General features: G+C 43.1%; 1 protein-coding gene across 1 annotated transcript in view; it reads right to left on the reverse strand.

Moving 5' to 3' along the window:
• Positions 1 to 21,991, reverse strand: part of LOC124789313 (chitooligosaccharidolytic beta-N-acetylglucosaminidase-like) — a 325,333-nt gene that overhangs the window by 104,890 nt on the left and 198,452 nt on the right. Inside the window, exon 3 of the mRNA XM_047256627.1 lies at positions 3,934 to 4,190. Coding sequence (XP_047112583.1) covers positions 3,934 to 4,190 — 257 coding nt within the window. The remainder of the gene's footprint in view (positions 1 to 3,933; positions 4,191 to 21,991) is intronic.

Genomic DNA, 21,991 nt, shown 5'->3' on the forward strand with positions numbered 1-21,991 from the left:
AACAGATAAATTAGTATACAGCATTATTTCTCAGGACTGTAGCAGAAAACTGGTGTACCACAACAGTCGTTCGTGAACATAAAACATTGTTGCGCACAGTCGACAATACGCTCTCAGAGCCAACAAAGGCGGCTTCTGCCGTAATAATCATCGCAGTCGCACAGGTGTTCCCAGTAACCAGTTTGAATACAGCCTTTGCCTTGTTCAACATGCCTAAAGCCAAGTGCTCCGACAGCGTGAAGTTTCGAGGATATGTTCGAGAATTTGGAGAGAAGTTCTTTAGTACTGAATGGAAAATATTACACTACTGGTCATTAAAATTGCTACACCACAAAGATCACGTGCTACAGACGCGAAATTTAACCGACAGGAAGAAGATGCTGTGATATGCAAATGATTAGCTTTTCAGAGCATTCACACAAGGTTGGTGCCGGTGGCGACACCTATAACGTGCTGACATGAAGAAAGTTTCCAACCAATTTCTCATACACAAACAGCAGTTGACCGGCGTTGCCTGGTGAAACGTTGTTGTGATGCCTCGTGTAAGGCGGAGAAATGCGTACCATAACGTTTCCGACTTTGATAAAGGTCGGATTGTAGCCTACCACGATTACGGTTTATCGTATCGCGACATTGTTGCCCGCGTTGGTCGAGATCCAATGACTGTTAGCAGAATATGGAATCGGTGGCTTCAGGAGGGTAATACGGAACGCCATGCTGGATCCCAACGGTCTCGTATCACTATCAGTCGAGAAGACAGGCATCTTATCCTCATGGCTGTAACGGATCGTGCAGCCACGTCTCGATCCCTGAGTCAACAGATGGGGACGTTTACAAGACAACAACCATCTGCACGAACAGTTCGACGTCTTATGCAGCAGCATGGACTATCAGCTCGGAGACCACGACTGCGGTTACCCTTGACGCTACATCACAAACAGGACCACCTGTGATGGTGTACTCAACGACGAACCCGGATGCACGAATGCCAAAACGTCATTTTTTCGGATGAATCCAGGTTCTGTTTGCAGCATCATGATGGTCGCATCCGTGTTTGGTGACATCGCGATGAACGCACATTGGAAGCGTGTATTCGTCATCGCCATACTGGCGTATCACCCAGCGTGATGGTATGGGGTGCTATTGGTTACACGTCTCGGTCACCTGTTGTTCGCAGTGACGGCACTTTGAACAGTGGACGTTACATTTCAGATGTGTTAGACCCGTGGCTCTACCATACTTTTCAGCAGGATAATGCACGAGCGCATGTTGCAGGTCCTGTACGGGCCTTTCTGGATAAAGAAAATGTTCCGCTGCTGCCCTGGCCAGCACATTCTCCAGATCTCTCACCAACTGAAAACGTCTGGTCAATGGTGGCCGAGCAACTGGCTCGTCACAATACGCCAGTCACTACTCTTGATGAACTGTGGTATCGTGTTGAAGCTGCATGGGCAGCTGTACCTGTACACGCTCTTTGACTCAATGCCCAGGCGTATCAAGGCCAGAGATGATTGTTCTGGGTACTGATTTCTCAGGATCTATGCACCCAAATTGCGTGAAAATGTAATCACATGCCAGTTCTAGTATAATATATTTGTTCAATGAATACTCGTTTATCATCTGCATTTCTTCTTGGTGTAGCAATTGTAATGGCCAGTAATGTATTTTGTAAACTGTGTGAAGTTAAAGTTAGTGCAGAAAAGCGCTTTAATGTGCAACAACACTGTAATACCACTAAACACAGCAACTGTGTGAAACGAAGTGCTGAAAATAACAGCAAGCAAACGCTGTCTCTTGAACAGACAGGTCAATCGTCAACCGTGCAATCATTCTGCAAGGATTTGTGTGAGATGATGATGTCCTGCAACATCCCATTGGGAAAGTTCAAGAATCCACGCTTCAGACGGTTCTTGGAGAAGTACACAACACATTCAGTTACAGATGAATCTACACTGAGAAAGAACTATTTATCCGTAAGATACAATGATGTGCTCAGTAAAATACGAATTACTATTGCTGAGCAAAAGATCTGGCTGTCGATAGATAAAACTAGGGATATTAGTGGGCGATATATTGCAAATGTAGCTGTTGGTGTTCTAAAAGTTGATGGTCCTGGAAATATGTTCCTACTAACGTGTGAAGCTCTCGATAGAGTAAACAATTCGACGATTTCTATTTTGTTTGTCAACTCTCTGAAGCTACTGTGCCCGGATGGTGTGAAATGAGACAACGTTTTGCTGCTTGTAACAGATGGTGCTTCATATATGGCTAAAGTGGCCAAAGGGCTTCAGATTTTCCACCCCAGTATGGTGTACGCCACTTGCCTTGCACATGCGTTGCACAGAGCTGCCGAAGAGGTGCGATCAAATTATCCTGACGTGGACAAATTAATTTCCTGTGGCAAGAAAATCTATGTGAAGGCTCCGCTACGGGGGCAGAAATTCAAGGAACAAACACCTCCAACGCCCCTCCCACCTAAACCTGTTCTTACACGATGGGGTTCTTGGCTTAATGCTGCTGAGTACTACTGCACTACCTACACCCAAATAAAGACAATCTTCTCTGAGCTTGATAGCGATGAATCAGGTGCTATCAAAATTGTGAAAGAAGTTTATACAGATACATTGTCTCGAAACTTGGCATAGATCAACGCCAATTTTTCAGTGATATCAAAAGCCATCAAACGACTGGAAGCTGTTGGCACTCAGCTATGTGAGGCCCTGAGTATTGTGCAACATGTGCAGATTGAGTTGGGTCGAGCTCGTGGTCACGTGAAAACGAAATTGCAAAGTGTTCTCCAACGGAATCCTGGATATTCTACACTGTGCAAAATTAGTGACAGTCTTTCAGAGAATGCCGCAACATTTGAAGATACTGAAACAAAGCTGAACTCCAGTGACCTGGCTGCCTTCAAATACGCTCCAGTGACATCTTGTGCAGTGGAGGGGAGATTTTTCAGGTATAAAACTGTCCTCAGCGACAACTGTAGATTTTTGACAATGCAAAACCTGAAAATGCACCTTGTGATCCTGTGCAACTTTGCAGATACTGATGATTGACATATGGTATTAAACAATGCGAAACGCTTTAAATACTATGTAGAAATAAAAACATTGTTTTACTGTTTCGATAGATGATCTTTTCACTGTACTGTGTGTTTAGAAAGTAAACCATACAGACATTCAAAAAATAGGTGCAAATTAGCCACAAACCCTACAGAAAGAAAGAACTATACTTGTACAATATTTTGAGAAGTAAATTTTGTATTAGTTTATGGTGAATAAAATACTAAATAAACAAACAAGAGTGCTTTAAATAAACTTATATTAAGTCATATTTTATTTTTTAAGGTCATATTTATGTAACTTTTGGTCATACATGCTTATATATTTCACTGTTTTTTAGGTAATTAAAATCTGGGCCCTAGTGATGACATAAGCTGTCGCCTGCACACCGGTTGGCAAAGATGTAGCGCGAAGATCAGTTGTAGGCGCTGGATCACGTTTGCCCATCACGAGAGAGGCCGGAGACACACCAACTGGCAACATACCGCCAACGCCCTGTCGTCAGCACGTATTTGGGCCACCACCACTGACTGGAGTGCCTCAGTGACTCGCTGACTCTTCTAGTTTGGCGTCTGTCGGAATACTTGCGGAGCGGCTCAGTCCACATCACACTCTACGACTGTACGTAGCGACCAGATTAGTGACTATAGCAAGATTATGTGTATTGTCTGCAAGAGGACTGTTACTGATGAGCTTATACCACAGAACATGGACTCTATTCCAGTTGAGTACATGCTCTCCAGTTCATGTGAATAAAGAACTGTGTTTATCCAGGTGTGCATTTGTGCTATAGAAGGAGGATACTGGTCACCCGTAACAACATCGTCTCGGTTGCTTCCTTACGGTACAAGGCTCTACACTCACTCACCGGCAGAGAGGTCGAACCTGACTGTGGCGGGGCTGAAGGGCACGAGGGCGTCGGCGAGCAGCGTGTGGCCCGTAGGACGCGGCCAGAGGGCGCCGTAGGGCCCGCAGGTGAGGCGGCACAGCTCGTGAGAGGGCCAGGGCGGCCGCAGCCGGTGGGCGCTCCGCTGGACCACCGTCTCCTCCAGCTCCGCGTCCAGCCGTGGGTCTGGGGGCGCCTCGCTGCGCACGCACAGCCCCGAGTCGCACGTCCACTGCCACCTGCGAGGCAGAGCACCAGCGTCCGTCATCCCACCATATGGAGTCCACTGTCTGCACACGACAAAGGGTGTCCAGGCTCAATCCTCCTCCAACGAATCCCAAACTCACCATTCTCATCTGACAAGTCGGAAGCCCAGTCCACCGTGACAACTCCCTCCGTCCCAATCCCTCAGCTCAAGTCCATCGCACTATCTCTACAAAACAACTCTCTTTTCCAACACCTTCATCCTCGTGTGGCATCCTTGTACCGCCCCAGTCTGTCTTCCACGTCAATGTGACAGCCATCTATTTCCACAACCGGTCGCTCTTCATCTTCAGCATCTTTCTATCCTACACACAATGGTACTCGTGACGTGTGAGAGTTGTATCTTAAGACTTTCCATCGTGTCTAGGTGGCTGTGATGGGTGTGTAGTGTGTAGCGTGGTGTCATGTTTGTGTTGTATGTTAATGAGGGAAGGGAGAGGGTTAAACATAGTGCCAATACGCGGCCTACTTTCCTCGAATAGTCGATGGACAGCGCCACGTCCCTGACTTGATAAGAAACTGAGGAAAGCTTTTCAATTTAATCAGATGATCAGAAAGTTTACAGCACCACCTCTCCTACCTTTGTCGACCAAATATTGGTGAACTCTCCGCCAGAATTCGAACCGGAGTACATCCATTTCTTTGTTTTTAGCACACAAAAATGTCATTGTTATTTGACACATTAAAAAGTTTCACTTCTTTCCACAGTAAGTAGCATTTCTTTCCTTTGTAGGTTAGAGCTGCTGAATCATCAGTACCAGCAGTTTGATACTCATCATCATCATCATCATCATCATCTTCTTCTTCTTCTTCTTGTATTTATGATGTGGTTATTATTTTTAGCATGTGGCTAAAGCTTTCCGGGTGTTTGGCATGTGTCGTGATTTTTCAGTATTCGTTTTTAAGAAATAAGGAGAATAATCATGGTATGGTGCTGCTTAGTAATGTGTTATATACAGGGTGTTAGCGGTATAACTGTAGATATTGTGATCATTGGTATCTTAATATGTACCCACTTCAGCATGTTAATTGTTTTTTTCTCCATGTCTAACAGCTTTCCCTCAACCACGTGACATAATTTACTACCTGATGTTTCCTGCACGGCCGTAATTGCATCGCCAGGTGGACTACACGTGTCAGTATAACCTTTCGTTTTGCGTCCATGCGTCCACACTTCAAAATCCGAATTATTGCCCAGGGCAAAATAAGCATTAACGGCTTGCTTTCACCACATGTAATTGGAGGTACTGACCAACCTAAAACATACTGCTCCTAATAGCTATAATTATTAGTATCCAAATGAAGTAAATACTGACGTCATGTTGTTCAGTACACTGTCCGCAGTCACCAATAAAAATATCTTGCCTTATACCCCTTGCAAGGTGAACTTGTTGACTAGTTTTATTTTCTGCTCATTTACACATGGCTTGGAATGCAGCTGTGTGTTGGCCCTAACTTTGATCAACTTTTAATGGTACACCCTCCTCTAGAATAACTTTTCCTCAACAGTAGTTGTCGATATCAGTAGTATTTTTCGAGTTTTGGACAGATCAGTATTATCTCAGTTGCTTTTCTGAAAACTTTCATATAATTTTGTACACATTATGTTATGTTTCTAGCTAAAATTTATAAAAAGGAATTACTTTACAAAATACTTTAGTTCCAATGTTGTAATCGAGTACTCGTTCTGAATGTTCAGTTTTTTTAGAAACATTTGAAATAACGAATTAATGGCACACTTAAAATTTCTACTATTAAGTACTCAATCCTGTACTGGTTACTATTTTCATTTCTGGATTCCTTTATGAAATAATAATCGAAATTAATAGAAATTCATTTGTCAAGGAAAATTGCAAACCTTTTTCGTAGATTGTGAGAGTCATAAACATGCCTCTGATGCGATCGGACGTGTTTTTGTATTTTGTGCGAATAATGTAATTTCGACTTTATTAACGTGAAAAATCAAAAGACTGTATGATACACTAAAATGTGAAAAAATATATTTACGAAAAACAAAAATTCTGCAGCAACATCATCAAATTTATTTGGATCAATCCAACCGTAAGGACCTAAAATGTGACATTTTCAGCTTCAAGAATCAGACGCCTGTACAAGAAGAACTGGAGATAGCTCTACATGACGAGCTAAGTAAACTAGAAAGTTTATTGTAATCTTCGCTCCTCTCAAATCTTGATAAAAGACTAATGTAGACAATAGATGGATTTAGGAAGGAGGGAGAAGATAACAAACTACACAGAGCCAAGCTGGTTCTTGAAAAATTAACGTACTGTATGTTATTAAGGATGGTCGGAAAATTTCAAGATCTATTTTCTCGAGAATTTTTGAGAATTTCATCTAACTGCTTTGGGCCATTCATATTTGAGTTCTGAACTTTACGTTACCATAGATATAAAAAAAATACAAAAGTCCGACAGCCGGGTGGCCTCCTTGTCAGTATGAAGTCAATTTGACTACCCGAGACATTTCTCGGGGGTAAATGAGACGATGGGCTCATCTCCCTCTCTTTCTCATGGTACTACGGGGAACGAAAGGTTGCACTTCTCCCTCCGCCCGTTCACGGATTCGGCGCCGTGAACATAATCTCTTTTCAAGTTAATAACGGAGTTGTTTGTTTTAACCTACGTGGTTCCCTGTTATCTACTTTCCTTCAATGATAACCCTGCAAATTCGATCTGTTTTGGTTCAGATTAAGTGATTTGGCGCCCATCTTTCGTTAAATAGGTGACATGGCAGATGGTCCATTACACAATTGGCGCCAAGTGTGATGCAGGGAACAGTAGTCACTGCGATACTTATAGAACTTCAAGGAGAGAAAACAGCAACAACCATTTTAAAATGACAATTAAGTCGAACTTTGCCAATCGCTAGATATAAATTTCGTGGATTTAAGAAAATGTCGTCATTTAATATGAGGGATACCTTTTAAGTTATTACGAAAACACGTAACAGAAACGTCCGCGGTTTATTATTTCATAAAATATTCACCTTTAAAATTTATAAACTTTTTTGAATATAAGCACAGGTAACAGCGACCAGTCGCTTTTGAAGTATTTACGTGCGTCTGCTGTATCCAGCAGGGTGCAGATGCTCCATGCAGTACACCAGTGTCATTCGGGTTGCCGGCGGCGCAGGCGTTAAACGACCAAGACTACGTACGGCTAAAGTGCAAATCCCGGTCCGGCCTACTGTGCATCGCTTGCCACACTGGCGGAAACTGAGAGTTGCTCGGTATCATTCCGCCGCGTGCGTATGTATGTGAGCTGCTATATTGTGAGACTACAATGTTGTGAGTGATAATTCGCAAGTCGCAACGCTAGTAACCTCAACATTGAGCGCCCGTAAGCTCCTCCTCCTTCCAACAAGATGCACGTACTTTTAACAGTCATTTTCTAAAAAAAGCAGCAACACTAGGATTAAATGGTTCAGTTGAAGTAACAAGCGAGTACACCAAAAATAGCATTCCACAAAACTTTAAGCAACCGGTAGTAGTACCAGCATCCATCACTGAAATTAACGGAGTTATAAAAATTCTAAAGGAAAAGGCTCGTATGGCTTTGATGGAATTTCAAAGAGAATTCTGAAAATTTGGTCTAACTTAAAAAGTCGTGTCCTTTGTGACATACGCAAAGCATCAGTGGCACAGGAATTTTCTAGACAGATTAAAATACCGCTTAGAAGAAAGGTGACAAAGTTTTAAATGATTAGGTTCCAGTTTCCTTAAAAACGTCTTTTCCCAAAATATGGACAGAAGAGTAATCGTACTTTTAAGTAAAAGTTCATTCAAAACATCGCAGTTCGCATTCCAGAAGGGTTGCTCAATAGAGAATGCTATTCACATGTTAAGGGACCAACTATTACAAACCTAAAATACTGAAATATTACCAGTAGCTACTTTTGTGGTTTTTACAAGACGTTCGATTGTGTAGATTATGTTACTCTCTTGGAAAAACTTATGTTTTATGGAACTGATACCTTTACACTCAACTGATTTGAATAATACTTAATAAAGTGAATGCAAAACATTATGCTGAATAATTAAGGCAATGTTGGAAAGGTAGAAAATTTTAGTGACTTAGGTGAAATCACAAAGCGAGTCCCACAAGGGTCAATTCATTCTTAGTTTGTTGAGTAACTCACTCTTATTCGTTTTACAAAGAACTTTTAAGTCGTTCTCTGAAAATGGAATATCCTTAAGGTTACGGTGTGAAGTCAAGCGCCGGCACGACAGTCGGGAACGATAGCGAAAAGATGGCTGTGAGAAGAGGTCAGCCAATCGCACGCTGACCGACCTGTCTCCAGGACGAGAACGCGACAGCAGTGGCCCCTATGCGAAGAGGACATAGGTTGAGTGTAACGCTATCAGTTCCATAAAACTTAAGTTTCTCCAAGATAGTAACATAATCTAAACAATCGAAAGTCTCACGTGTTGTGTTGGGACTCCGTGCGTTACTGACATACTGTAATCTCTCATGCCACACGGAGTCTACACCCTCTGTTGGGCCCCGCCACTTAATTACTTAATTAGTTTCATGTTCCACAGATTATCTGCACGATTATTTTATAGAAATTATGTGGAACGAGACAGTTTACAAGATACGAGTGTGTACACAGGATTAGTGTTAATGTTTATGAACACGTTATTTTGTAGTCCTAGTCATGCAAGTAAACTTAAAAACAAGGCTTTTTTCTCATTTAAGTGCGGCGTCTAGGAAGCCTGCCGGAAAAACTACAAAAGTAGCGACTGGCAATATTTCAGTATTTAAGGTTTGTAATACTTGGTCGCATAACATGTGAATAGCATTTTCTATTCAGCAACCCTTCAGGAATGCGAACTGCGATGTTTTAAATGAATTGTTTTTACTTAAAAGTACGATTACTCTTCTGTCCATTTCTTTCTGAAATATTTAAGGAAAAAGACGTTTTAAAGGAAACTGGACTGGTGACGACCCAGTTCTATAGCAGCGTCAACTCTAGCCACTTCGTTTATACTCTCTATGTAGCCAAGACTTGGGACAGTTTATACTGAAAAAGATTGATCATTTTGTATTTCGCCCTTTGTTTCCGACACATCTGTGTAGTTGCAAAAGTTAAGTACTGTATGTCTTCTTTTTGTAATAAAACTCACTAGAACGACCGTCCTGAAGGTTTGTCTACCGAACCGAGTAAGCAGGCTTCCTAGAATGGTTCAAATGGCTCTGAGCACTGTGGGACTTAACTTCTGAGGTCATCAGTTCCCTAGAACTTAGAACTACTTAAACCTAACTAATCTAAGGACATCGCACACATCCATGCCCAAGGAAGGATTCGAATCTGTGACCGTAGCGGTCATGTGGTTCCAGACTGTAGCGCCTAGAACCGCTCTGCCACCTCGGCCGGCAGGCTTCCCATACGCCGCACTTAAATGAGAAAAAAAGCCTTGTTTTCAAGTTTACTTGCATGACTACGACTACAAAATAACGTGTTCATAAACATTATCGCTAATTCTGTGTACACACTTGTATCTTGTAAACTGACTCGTTCCAAATAATTTCTATAAACGAATCGTGCAGGTAATCTGTGGAACATGAAACTAAGTATTTAGGTAATTAAGTAGCGGGGCCCAACAGAGGGTGTAGATTCCGTGTGGTATGAGGGATTACAGCATGTCAGTAACGCACGGAGTCCCAACACAACACGTGAGACAACTTTCCAAGTACAAGCCGCAGACTACATCTACATCTACATCCACATTCCGCAAGCCACCTGACGGTGTGTGTGGAGGGTACCATGAGTACCTCTATCGGTTCTCCCTTCTATTCCAGTCTCGTATTGCTCGTGGAAAGAAGGATTGTCGGTATGCCTCTGTGTGGGCTCTAATCTCTCTGATTTTATCCTCATGGTCTCTTCGCGAGATATACGTAGGAGGGAGCAATATACTGCTTGACTCCTCGGTGAAGGTATGTTGTCGAAACTTCAACAAAAGCCCGTACCGAGCTACGGAGCGTCTCTCCTGCAGAGTCTTGCACTGGAGTTTATCTATCATCTCCGTAACGCTTTCGCGATTACTAAATGATCCTGTAACGAAGCGCGCTGCTCTCCGTTGGATCTTCTCTATATCTTCTATCAACCCTATCTGGTACGGTTCCCACACTGCTGAGCAGTATTCAAGCAATGGGCGAACAAGCGTACTGTAACGTACTTCCTTTGTTTTCGGATTGCATTTCCTTAGGATTCTTCCAATGAATCTCAGTCTGGCAGCTGCTTTACCGACGATCAACTTTATATGATCACTCCATTTTAAATCAATCCTAATGCGTACTCCCAGATAATTTATGGAATTAACTGCTTCCAGTTGCTGACCTGCTATATTGTAGCAAAATAATGGATCTTTCTTTCTATGTATTCGCAGCACATTACACTTGTCTACATTGAGATTCAATTGCCATTCCCTGCACCATGCGTCAATTCGCTGCAGATCCTCCTGCATTTCAGTACAATTTTCCATTGTTACAACCTCTCGATCATCCGCAAAAAGCCTCACTGAACTTCCGATGTCATCCACAAGGTCATTTATGTATATTGTGAATAGCAACGGTCCTACGACACTCCCCTGCGGCACATTTGAAATCACTCTTACTTCGGAAGACTTCTCTCCATTGAGAATGACATGCTATGTTCTGTTATCTAGGAACTCTTCAATCCAATCATACAATTGGTCTGATAGTCCATATGCTCTTATTACGTTCATTAAACGACTGTGGGGAACTGTATCGAACGCCTTGCGGAAGTCAAGAAACACGGCATCTACATGGGAACCCGTGTCTATGGCCCTATGGCCCTCTGAGTCTCGTGGACCAATAGCGCGAGCTGGGTTTCACACGATCGTCTTTTTCGAAACCCATGCTGATTCCTACAGAGTAGATTTGTAGTCTCCAGAAAAGTCATTATACTCGAACATAATACGTGTTCCAAAATTCTACAACTGATCAACGTTAGGGATATAGGTCTATAGTCCTGCACATCTGTTCGACGTCCCTTCTTGAAAACGGGGATGACCTGTGGTCTTTTCCAATCCTTTGGAACGCTACGCTCTTCTAGAGACCTACGGTACACCGCTGCAAGAAGGGGGGCAAGTTCCTTCGCGTACTCTGTGTAAAATCGAACTGGTATCCCATCAGGTCCAACGGCCTTTCCTCTTTTGAGCGATTTTAATTGTTTCTCTATCCCTCTGTCGTCTATTTCGATATCTACCATTTTGTCATCTGTGCGACAATCTAGAGAAGGAACCACAGTGCAGTCTTCCTCTGTGAAACAGCTTTGGAAAAAGACGTTTAGTATTTCGGCCTTTAGTCTGTCATCCTCTGTTTAGTACCATTTTGGTCACAGAGTGTCTGGACATTTTGTTTTGATCTACCTAACGCTTTGACATAAGACCAAAATTTCTTACGATTTTCTGCCAAGTCAGTACACAGAACTTTAGTTTCGAATTCATTGAACGCCTCTCACATAGCCCTCCTCGCACTACATTTCGCTTCGCGTAAATTTTGTTTGTCTGCAAGGCTTTGGCTATGTTTATGTTTCCTGTGAAGTTCCCTTTGCTTCCGCAACATTTTCTAACTCGGTTGTTGTACCACGGTGGCTCTTTTCCATCTCTTACGATCTTGCTTGGCACATACTCATCTAACGCATATTGTACTATGGTTTTGAACTTTGTCCACTGATCCTCAACACTATCTGTACTTGAGTCAAAACTTTTGTGTTGAACCGTCAGGTACTCTGAAATCTGCTTTTTGTCACTTTTGCTAAACAGAAAAATCTTCCTGCCTTTTTTAATATTTATATTTACGGCTGAAATCATCGATGCAGTAACCGCTTTATGATCGCTGATTCACTGTTCTGCGTAACTGTTTCAAATAGTTCGGGTCTGTTTGTCACCAGAAGGTCTAATATGTTATCGCCACGTGTCGGTTCTCTGTTTAACTGCTCAAGTCGTCCCGTCACCGGCGGTGTACCTTAAGGCCAGGTTCTACATCCACTGTGTACAGTAGATATCTCCACAACATCACGGGTGAAACAAGTCTCATACGCTGACGATACACCCTTGTGCATCGAGAACCTAAATACACAGATACTGCAACGGCTACTTCAGATGTCAATAAATCAACTCGGCGTCTGCGAAACAAAACGACGTCTATCTTTCAACTGAAACAAGACGCAGGTCATCACAATTACGAAGAGGTTAGTGCCAGCACCTCTGTCAGACGTCATAGTCCGAGCAACAGCCGCAAACTGGGCGTCATCTGCCCGACTCCTCGGTGTCAAGCCGGACATACGTCTGACGTGGCACCAGCACACAGACGACGTACGCGACAGGGGCTTCGGACCACTCAGGGACAACTGGTTATGAACCTACTCTCTACGCTGCCTCTCACACCTATCTTGCTATCAACAAGTGCCCCATATGAAATCTCCTCGAGTACGCAGCTGTTGTTTGGGGCAATGCTGTCGATGCGACAGTATGGACACCCACACTATCGCAAACGAGCACGCATCATTATGCTAGAAACAGTGATGTAACTTCCAGAAAACGATCGGAAGATGAACCTGAAACGATTCGAAAACCGGTTCATGGAATGATAAATAACTATTAAAAAACGTGACTAATTGCAGTTTTATGTATTTACATTCAATTAACAGTAACGGGTTGTAAAACATCCGTAATGGAAAAGCTTAATCATTGAGAAGAGGAGTCTGCGACTGGCTTTCCACCCTCCTCGCGCTGGGTCATTGTGAGAACTGCACCTACTGGCCGACGTACCGCGGCTGAAAGAAAGGTATCGAGAAACTGCAAGAAATTCCTACGCAGGCGTGCTGAAAAATAATGCCACCGAATATTTTATTTAAGGTTCTTAAGCCTTTTTGAATACACTGAAGAGTCAAAGAAATTGGTAGATCTGCCAAATATCGTGTAGGGCCCCTGCGATCAAACATAAGTGCCGCAACACGACGTGGCATGAACACGACTAATGTCTGAAGTACTGCTGGAGGTAATTGAAACCAAGAATCCTGCAGGGCTGTCCATAAATCCGTAAGAGTACCGGGGGGTGGGGGGTGGGGGTGGGGGTGGGGCGTAGGTCTCTTATGAGTAGCACGTTGCAAGGCATCTCTGATAAGCTCAATAATGTTCATGTCTGTGGAGTTTGGTAGCTAGTGGAAGTGTTCAAACTCAAAAGAGTGTTCCTAAAGCCACTGTGTAACAATTCTGGACATGTCGGGTGTCGCATTGTCCAGCTGGAATTGCCCAAATCTGTGGCAATGCACAATGGACATGAATGGATGCAGGTGATCAGACAGGATACTTAAGTAATGTCACTGTCAGAGTCGTATCTAGACGTATCATGGGTCCCATATCACTCCAACTGCACACGCCCCACACCATTACAGAGCCTCCTACTGTTAGCACGCAGGGAACGTGGATTCATGAGATTGTCTCCATACCTGTACACGTCCGTCCGCAGGCAACATGTTTCCAGTCATCTATAGTCCAATGCCGGTGTTAACGGGCCCATACGAGGCGTAAAGGTTTGTTTCGTGCTGTTATCAAGGTGAAACGAGTGTGTCTTCGACTCCGAAAGCCGATATCAATGATGTTTCGTTGAATGGTTCGCATGCTGATAGTTGGCCCAGCATTGAAACCTGCAGAAGTTTTCGGAAGGGTTGCACTTCTGTCACGTTGAACGTTTCTCTTCGGTCGTCGTTGGTCCCATTCTTGCAGGATCTTTTTCCGGTCACAGCGATGTCGGAGATTTGATGATTTACCGGATTCTTCATGTTAACGGTACACTCGTGAAGTGGTCATACGGAAAAGTCCCCATTTCATCGCTACCTCGGAGATGCTGCGTGCTATGGCTCATGCGCCGACTATAACACCACGTTCAAACTCACTTAAATCTTGATAACCTGCCATTGTAGCAGCAGTAACCGATCTAACAACTGCACCAAACGCTTGGTGACTTATATGGGCGTTGCCAACGGCAGCGCCGTATTCTGCCTGTTTACATATCTCTATTTGAAAACACATGCCTATACAAGTTTCTTTGGCGCTTCAGTGTACATCCGGAATGGATAAGATCGGTGTTATACAGTATTGTGTGCATTTTTAGCACTCTTATGTTGGCACCACTCAATACGACATCTTGAGGGCACAACAGCGGCTTGAGGTGATGGAAAACACTGTCCGCGTATCTTTTGTCCGACACAAAGTGACAAATTAGGTAAACACGGGATGTGAGACTTTAATCAATTGCCTTTACGCGTCAGATAATCAATTGTTTGAGCTGCTCTGTGACGACTGCAGTTGTCGCGACGTTTAGCGTCGGTTGCCCGATTTCATCGACGACTACCAGACAACTGCCAGAGAAACAACTGCGCACCGTTCAGCATCGACCACTTGTGGACTCCATAAATCGGCGGCCGCGACACGTCCTGTGTGGGCTCAGCGTGCCTCGCCTCGCCACCGGCCCACTCACTCAGCCGGAGTGCAGAGTCGATGACCGAGACCGCGCACTCCCTCGGCCGACCTCGGTCCACATGTGGCGGCCCTCTTCCTACGCGCCGCCAGCCACGCCTCACGACGGCTGCTCCGGTGTTTGCGTGAGGCGCGAGGAATGGGGGCGTGCTGGGCTGGAGCGCGGGGCTACCGTACCAGCTGCTGTGGCCGGGAGACGAACCCGGAGCGCGGCAGCAAGGGCAGGCGAGAACGGGCGACACGCGACCCGATGCTCCACCCTTTCAGCGCTTCCGCTTGTCATCAGGCCAGACGAAGTAGACTGCTTCACAAGAAATTTTCTGCGGCAATTTCCAAGCCCTCTTTTATTTCAAAACACTTTACCTCCGCTGTTTATACTACCTTCGTGTTTGTACTTTCAACATAGAGGGTGATTCAAAAGCAACTGTACACACGTCGTGGATGTAATGTATACACCAGAATAAGAATAAAATGTTAAGTGGATTTGTACGGGAATAACTGTCAAAAAATCGACTTTTTAAATTTTGTCTTAAAAATTCTCTGTAGTTTTGTGAACGGAAAAAGGTCACTTCCAGGAAAATGGACCACAGAAAGTACAAAAATTAGAGGAATTTAAAAAAAAGTGGCTGCACCTTGTAATGGTACTTGAATTACGTAACCATTACGGCACCTCACCTCAACCTCTCGATACCAGCAATATTCTACTGTGTTTCTGTAAAATAGTTAACATATTTCTGTGACAACATTCAGATTTGATTTCATTAATGTAGAGGTGCTTCGATACATCGATATTTATGTGTTGCAATGATATTATTCTTATGTGTATTGTTTCTTTTGTCACTATGATCTTTGACGTACTTGTAACTCTGAATTTTGGGCGCGTAAGCGGTTATTAGAGAGTCAAGCTTTGGCCGTCATGTTAAAAAGACGCAAATTGTTGTCAGTTTATGAAATGTGAACTTTAACAGTGGGGACGATATTTTCAAGTATGTGTTATATTGTGAAGTGATGTTTGGGAAAGAGTTACGTGATATTGCAACAGAAGTAATAAAAAAGAAGTGTAACGTAAATTCGGAGTGCTGATTACTTTTTTACATCACCCTTGCCCTAACTTGCAAAAGTTTAATCTTCAAGAATGGTTTATGAACCACATCTATAAAACTTTTGAATATCGCAGAATAACACCTAGGCCTCTTTGCATCCGAGCTTGGAATCATCACTACCTAGATTTTCGACGATTGAGTCATGAGTTCACAACGAGACCAGCGTGGCAAACACGAAAAGATGAGTGTCTAGTTTATCCATTATTTCAGGAAATGACTTTATTAACTGTGCTTTAATGACACCTGCCACATAATATAACTTTCTTGTTGCCCGAAAATGCAATATTTAGCAGCGTGTGCAACACTAAAATCATAATTAATTTTTGACCTTTGTTGTGGTAGGATTGTTAGAACCTTCCACGACGTTCCTATGGCACACAGTCAGCTCTGTTAAAAACACTGTTTTGCTCTCATTTGTGCTCGTTTTTATCACGTTTTTGCCCCTCAAGTTCGCTAACCTGCGAAAGCTTTACAGTTGCTTATCTTTGTTTATACAGAGAGTTTAGTCATTGTTCGTTGTTTTTGGCGCGGATATTTTGTTTACAGCGAAGTAATTGTGTGCGTGAGCTTCCTATTGTATGGGTGGGTTTCCTATTTCGCTTGAAAACAATGGGAAGAATTAAGAAGTTCGCTGTTAAACGATATAAATTTTATGGAAATCGGTGGTCCAAACGGATTAACTCTGCTAATACTGAAATACAACGTGATACAACACTTGAATCAGCTTCAACTACTCCAAGCGCTTCGAAGCTGAAACTGGAATATTTGGACAATGGGCTCGACAGTATTAAAGCTGATAATGTAGAGACGCCAACTACTGATTCAGGTTGTGTTATTGTTGAACCCTCTGCTCTCTCTGAACTAATAAATAAAGCTTTGCAGTGTAATGAATATGGCAATATTGGTGTGACGGTAGTTGAGGAGATATGTGCTAGAAGAGATTGTGCATCAAAATTAAGAATTGTTTGTAATTTTTGTGATAGAAGCGAATGTGGTTATACTTGTGGCGTATAAAAACAGAGGGTGTACAACACAAATATTAAACTTGCTTATGCTATGAAGTGTATAAACAAAGGGTACAGAAGTGTACAAATTTTCTGTGCTCTTGTGGACTTACCTCCCCCTACAATGTTTGACAGGTACAATAACATTATTCTTCAGACTTTAGAACAAGTAGCAAATGATGCTATGTAAGATGCTGTTCAGGAAAGTGTAGACATGAATGACAGCAGTATATGTATCCCTCGAGGCCTGGATGCATCCTGGCAACGAAGAACACATAGTTCCCTAAATGGCGTAGTGACAGCTACCTCCTTGGACAATGGTAAAGTCATTGATGTGAAACGTATTGCCGAGTACTGTTATGGCTGTACTAGCGGAACGGAAATTCATCAATGTTTGATTAATTTTAGTGGTTATAGCGGAGGCATAATACTCTCTTTCAAATTCTAAAGGTGGCAGGGGTAAAATACAATTTGTACAGAAAGCAGATGGCAGTTATAAGAGTCGAGGGACATGAAAGGGAAGCACTGGCTGGGAAGGGAGTGAGACAGGGCTGTAGCCGAGTAGGTATTAAAATCTATGGAGAAGAAATAAAAACTTAAAGGTTCGCCGATGACATTGTAATTCTGTCAGAGACAGCAAAGGACTTGGAAGAGTAGTTGAACGGAATGGACAGTGTCTTGAAAGGAGGAAGATTAACATCAACAAAAGCAAAACGAGGATAATGGAATGTAGTCGGGTGATGCTGAGGGAATTACATTAGGAAATGAGACACTTAAAGTAGTAAAGGAGTTTTGCTATTTGGGGAGCAAAATAACTGATGATGGTCGAAGTAGAGAGGATATAAAATGTAGGCTGGCAATGGCAAGGAAAGCGTTTCTGATGAAAAGAAATTTGTTAATATCGAGTATAGACTTAAGTGTCAGGAAGTCGTTTCTGAAAGTATTTGTATGGAGTGTAGCCATGTATGGATGTGAAACATGGACGATAAATAGTTTGGACAAGAAGAGAATAGATGCTTTCGAAATGTGGTGCTACAGAAGAATGTTGAAGATTAGATGGGTAGATCACGTAACTAATGAGGAAGTATTGATTAGGATTGGGGAGAAGAGAAGTTTGTGGCACAACTTGACTAGAAGAAGGGATCGGTTGGTAGGACATATCCTGCGGCATCAGGGGATCACAAATTTAGCTTTGGAGGGCAGCGTGGAGGGTAAAAATCGTGGAGGGAGACCAAGAGATGAATACACTAAGCAGATTCAGAAGGATGTAGGTTGCAGTAGGTACTGGGAGATGAAGATGCTTGCACAGGATAGGTTGGCATGGAGAGCTGCATCAAACCAGTCTCAGGACTGAAGATCACAACAACAACAACAGTGGAGGCATGTAATCTGAAGACGTTGTGAAGGTATTTCACAGGTCAGTGGAGAAATATGGTGTGATGTGTACGTCTTACCTAAGAGATGGAGACTCAAAAGGGTACCAAAAAGTTTGCGAATCCAGACTTCATACTGACACAGAAATTGAAAAAAATTGAATTTATGTTGGACGTCCAGCAAAGGTTAGGTACAAGACTGAGGAACTTGAAGAGAAATTTGAAGAGAAAGCAATTGGGTGATGGTAAGTGCATTAGTGGATGTGGTCGGCTTATATACGAAGAAACAGACACGTTGCGGTATTATTATGGACAAGCCATAAGACAAAATAAAAGGACGTTGAGGGAATGAAAAACCAAGTATGAGAAACCTGCTTTCATAAATCTTCCGCTTGAAACAAGACGAATATGGACTTGGGATGCATTAGTACCATGCAAGTTTAGTAGAAAAAGCAAGTTTTAACTGTAACTTGAATTTCCCGAAAGTTAAATTATTTCATGTTTTGCCGGCCGAAGTGGCCGTGTGGTTAAAGGCACTGCAGTCTGGAACCGCAAGCCCGCTACGGTCGCATGTTCGAATCCTGCCTCGGGCATGGATGTTTGTGATGTCCTTAGTTTAGTTAGGTTTAACCAGTTCTAAGTTCTAGGGGACTAATGACCTCAGCAGTTGAGTCCCATAGTGCTCAGAGCCATTTGAACCATTTATTTCATGTTTTGATACACTTTCGCTCAAAACTATTAAAGATGGAAAGCTGAAATTTTATATATTGTCTTAAAACACGCTGAACTAAAAAGGAGACTACTCCTGTGACTTAGCTTTGAATATGAAATGCTTTTTTGAAGAAAAACCTTGAATTCATTTCCAAAAGTTTTGATAACCATACTTAAAAAATTTTGTACCACAATTTATGACAGATCATCTTTTCAATGGTCTGCTTTAAAGATAGTAGTGTAAAGAATCATGTTACACTGTTTAGAAAACTGACAATTTTTGAAGATTTCTCCTGGTATTCACGGACCAGTCCCCTTAAAGAAATTTTTGTCTGAAATTGCTTTATTTCAGAGTTAAGCAGTAGAGTAGGGCTCACAAGTGCAGCACAAACAACCCGAAATTAATTCTTCTCAAAAAGCAACGACACGAAAGGACCCGAAAATCAACACAACTACTTACTACTTACTAACTCTTTACTCAGACGAAGTACTGAGTGCCACTGACAAGGGATTTCAAACTGTATTTCTAGATTTCCAAAAGGAATTTGACACTGTACCACACAACCGGCTTGTACTGAAATTGTGGGCTTATGGAATATCGTCACAGTTACGTGACTGAATTCGTAATTTCCTGTCAGAGAGGTCACATTTCGTAGTAACTAACGGAAAGTCATCGAGTAATTTCTGGTGTTCCCCAAGGTAGTGTCATAGGCTCTTTGCTGTTCCTCACCTACATAAACGATTTCGGAGACAATCTGAGCAGCCGTCTTAGATTTTTTGCAGATAATTCATTCTTTTATCGTCTAGTAAAGTCATCAGAAGATCAAAAAAATTGCAAAGCTATATAGAAAAGATATATGCATGGCGCGAAAATTGGTAATTGACTCTAATTAATGAAAAGTGTGAGGTCATTCACATGAGTGCTAAAAGGAATCCGTGAAACTTAGGTTACACGATAAATCAATCAAATCTAAAGGCCATAAATTCAAATAAATACCAAGGAATTACAACTACGAACAACTTAAATTGGAAAGGACACGTAGAAAATGTTGTGGGGAAATCGAACCAAAGACTGCGATTTATTGGTAAAACGCTTAGAAAGTGTAACAGATCTGCTAAAGAGATTGCTTACAATACATTTATCCGTCCTCTTTTAGAATACTGCTGCGCGGTGTGGGATCATTACCAGATAGGATTGACAGAGTACGTTGAGAAAGTTCAAAGAAGAGCGGCACGTTTTTTACCATCGCAAAATAGGGGAGAGAGCGTCAGTGAAATGATACAGGGTGGACATCATTAAAACAAAGGCGTTTTTCGTTCCGGCGGAATCTTCTCACGAAATTTCAGTCACCAACTTTGTCCTCCGAATGCGATAATATTTTATTGACGCTGACGTACATAGAGAGAAACGATCATCATAACAGAATAAGGGAAATCAGAGCTCGCACGGAAAGGTAGATGTGTTCGTTTTTTCTTTGCTCTGGAAAAATCGGGCGCATACTGAAAAAAGCACTGAGCAAAAAGTGTATTTCGCCCACCCAATAAAACATGGGCATTACTCGAGAGCTTCGAAGATGACCTCGTTTTATGGAAGGCCGGGATGTATCAGATATCGTGCCAGTGTGACCAGACATGTATTGGATAAACAGTGCGCACTCCCGATATCGATGACGAGAACACCAGCGGCACACTCCAATAACGTAACCCAACAAGTTGGCGTCGCAGAGCACTGCTTGCTATGGAATACGAACGCACCGGGATTTGAAGCATTACATGGACAGACCCACGTAATGTTACGTAAATTTAAAGTCGCAAAAACAACGGAAAGTACAAACAAGTGGAGTTATCTATTTATATACTATAAAAAACTTCAAAGCCAAATAACTTACGTCAAATTAATTTTGTGAAATGTAATTATTATTTCATAAATAATATTTCAAATATATAACGGCAGTCAGCTTATGCACATTGTGATAGTTTGTAATACGTTCTTTTGTTTAGAAAATACACTCCTGGAAATTGAAATAAGAACACCGTGAATTCATTGTCCCAGGAAGGGGAAACTTTATTGACACATTCCTGGGGTCAGATACATCACATGATCACACTGACAGAACCACAGGCTCATAGACACAGGCAACAGAGCATGCACAATGTCGGCACTAGTACAGTGTATATCCACCTTTCGCAGCAATGCAGGCTGCTATTCTCCCATGGAGACGATCGTAGAGATGCTGGATGTAGTCCTGTGGAACGGCTTGCCATGCCATTTCCACCTGGCGCCTCAGTTGGACCAGCGTTCGTGCTGGACGTGCAGACCGCGTGAGACGACGCTTCATCCAGTCCCAAACATGCTCAATGGGGGACAGATCCGGAGATCTTGCTGGCCAGGGTAGTTGACTTACACCTTCTAGAGCACGTTCGGTGGCACGGGATACATGCGAACGTGCATTGTCCTGTTGGAACAGCAAGTTCCCTTGCCGGTCTAGGAATGGTAGAACGATGGGGTCGATGACGGTTTGGATGTACCGTGCACTATTCAGTGTCCCCTCGACGATCACCAGTGGTGTACGGCCAGTGTAGGAGATCGCTCCCCACACCATGCTGCCGGGTGTTGGCCCTGTGTGCCTCGGTCGTATGCAGTCCTGATTGTGGCGCTCACCTGCACGGCGCCAAACACGCATACGACCATCATTGGCACCAAGGCAGAAGCGACTCTCATCGCTGAAGACGACACGTCTCCATTCGTCCCTCCATTCACGCCTGTCGCGACACCACTGGAGGCGGGCTGCACGATGTTGGGGCGTGAGCGGAAGACGGCCTAACGGTGTGCGGGACCGTAGCCCAGCTTCATGGAGACGGTTGCGAATGGTCCTCGCCGATACCCCAGGAGCAACAGTGTCCCTAATTTGCTGGGAAGTGGCGGTGCGGGCCCCTACGGCACTGCGTAGGATCCTACGGTCTTGGCGTGCATCCGTGCGTCGCTGCGGTCCGGTCCCAGGTCGACGGGCACGTGCACCTTCCGCCGACCACTGGCGACAACATCGATGTACTGTG

The sequence above is a fragment of the Schistocerca piceifrons genome, chromosome 3, assembly GCF_021461385.2.
Source record: "Schistocerca piceifrons isolate TAMUIC-IGC-003096 chromosome 3, iqSchPice1.1, whole genome shotgun sequence".
Lineage (NCBI taxonomy): Eukaryota > Metazoa > Arthropoda > Insecta > Orthoptera > Acrididae > Schistocerca > Schistocerca piceifrons.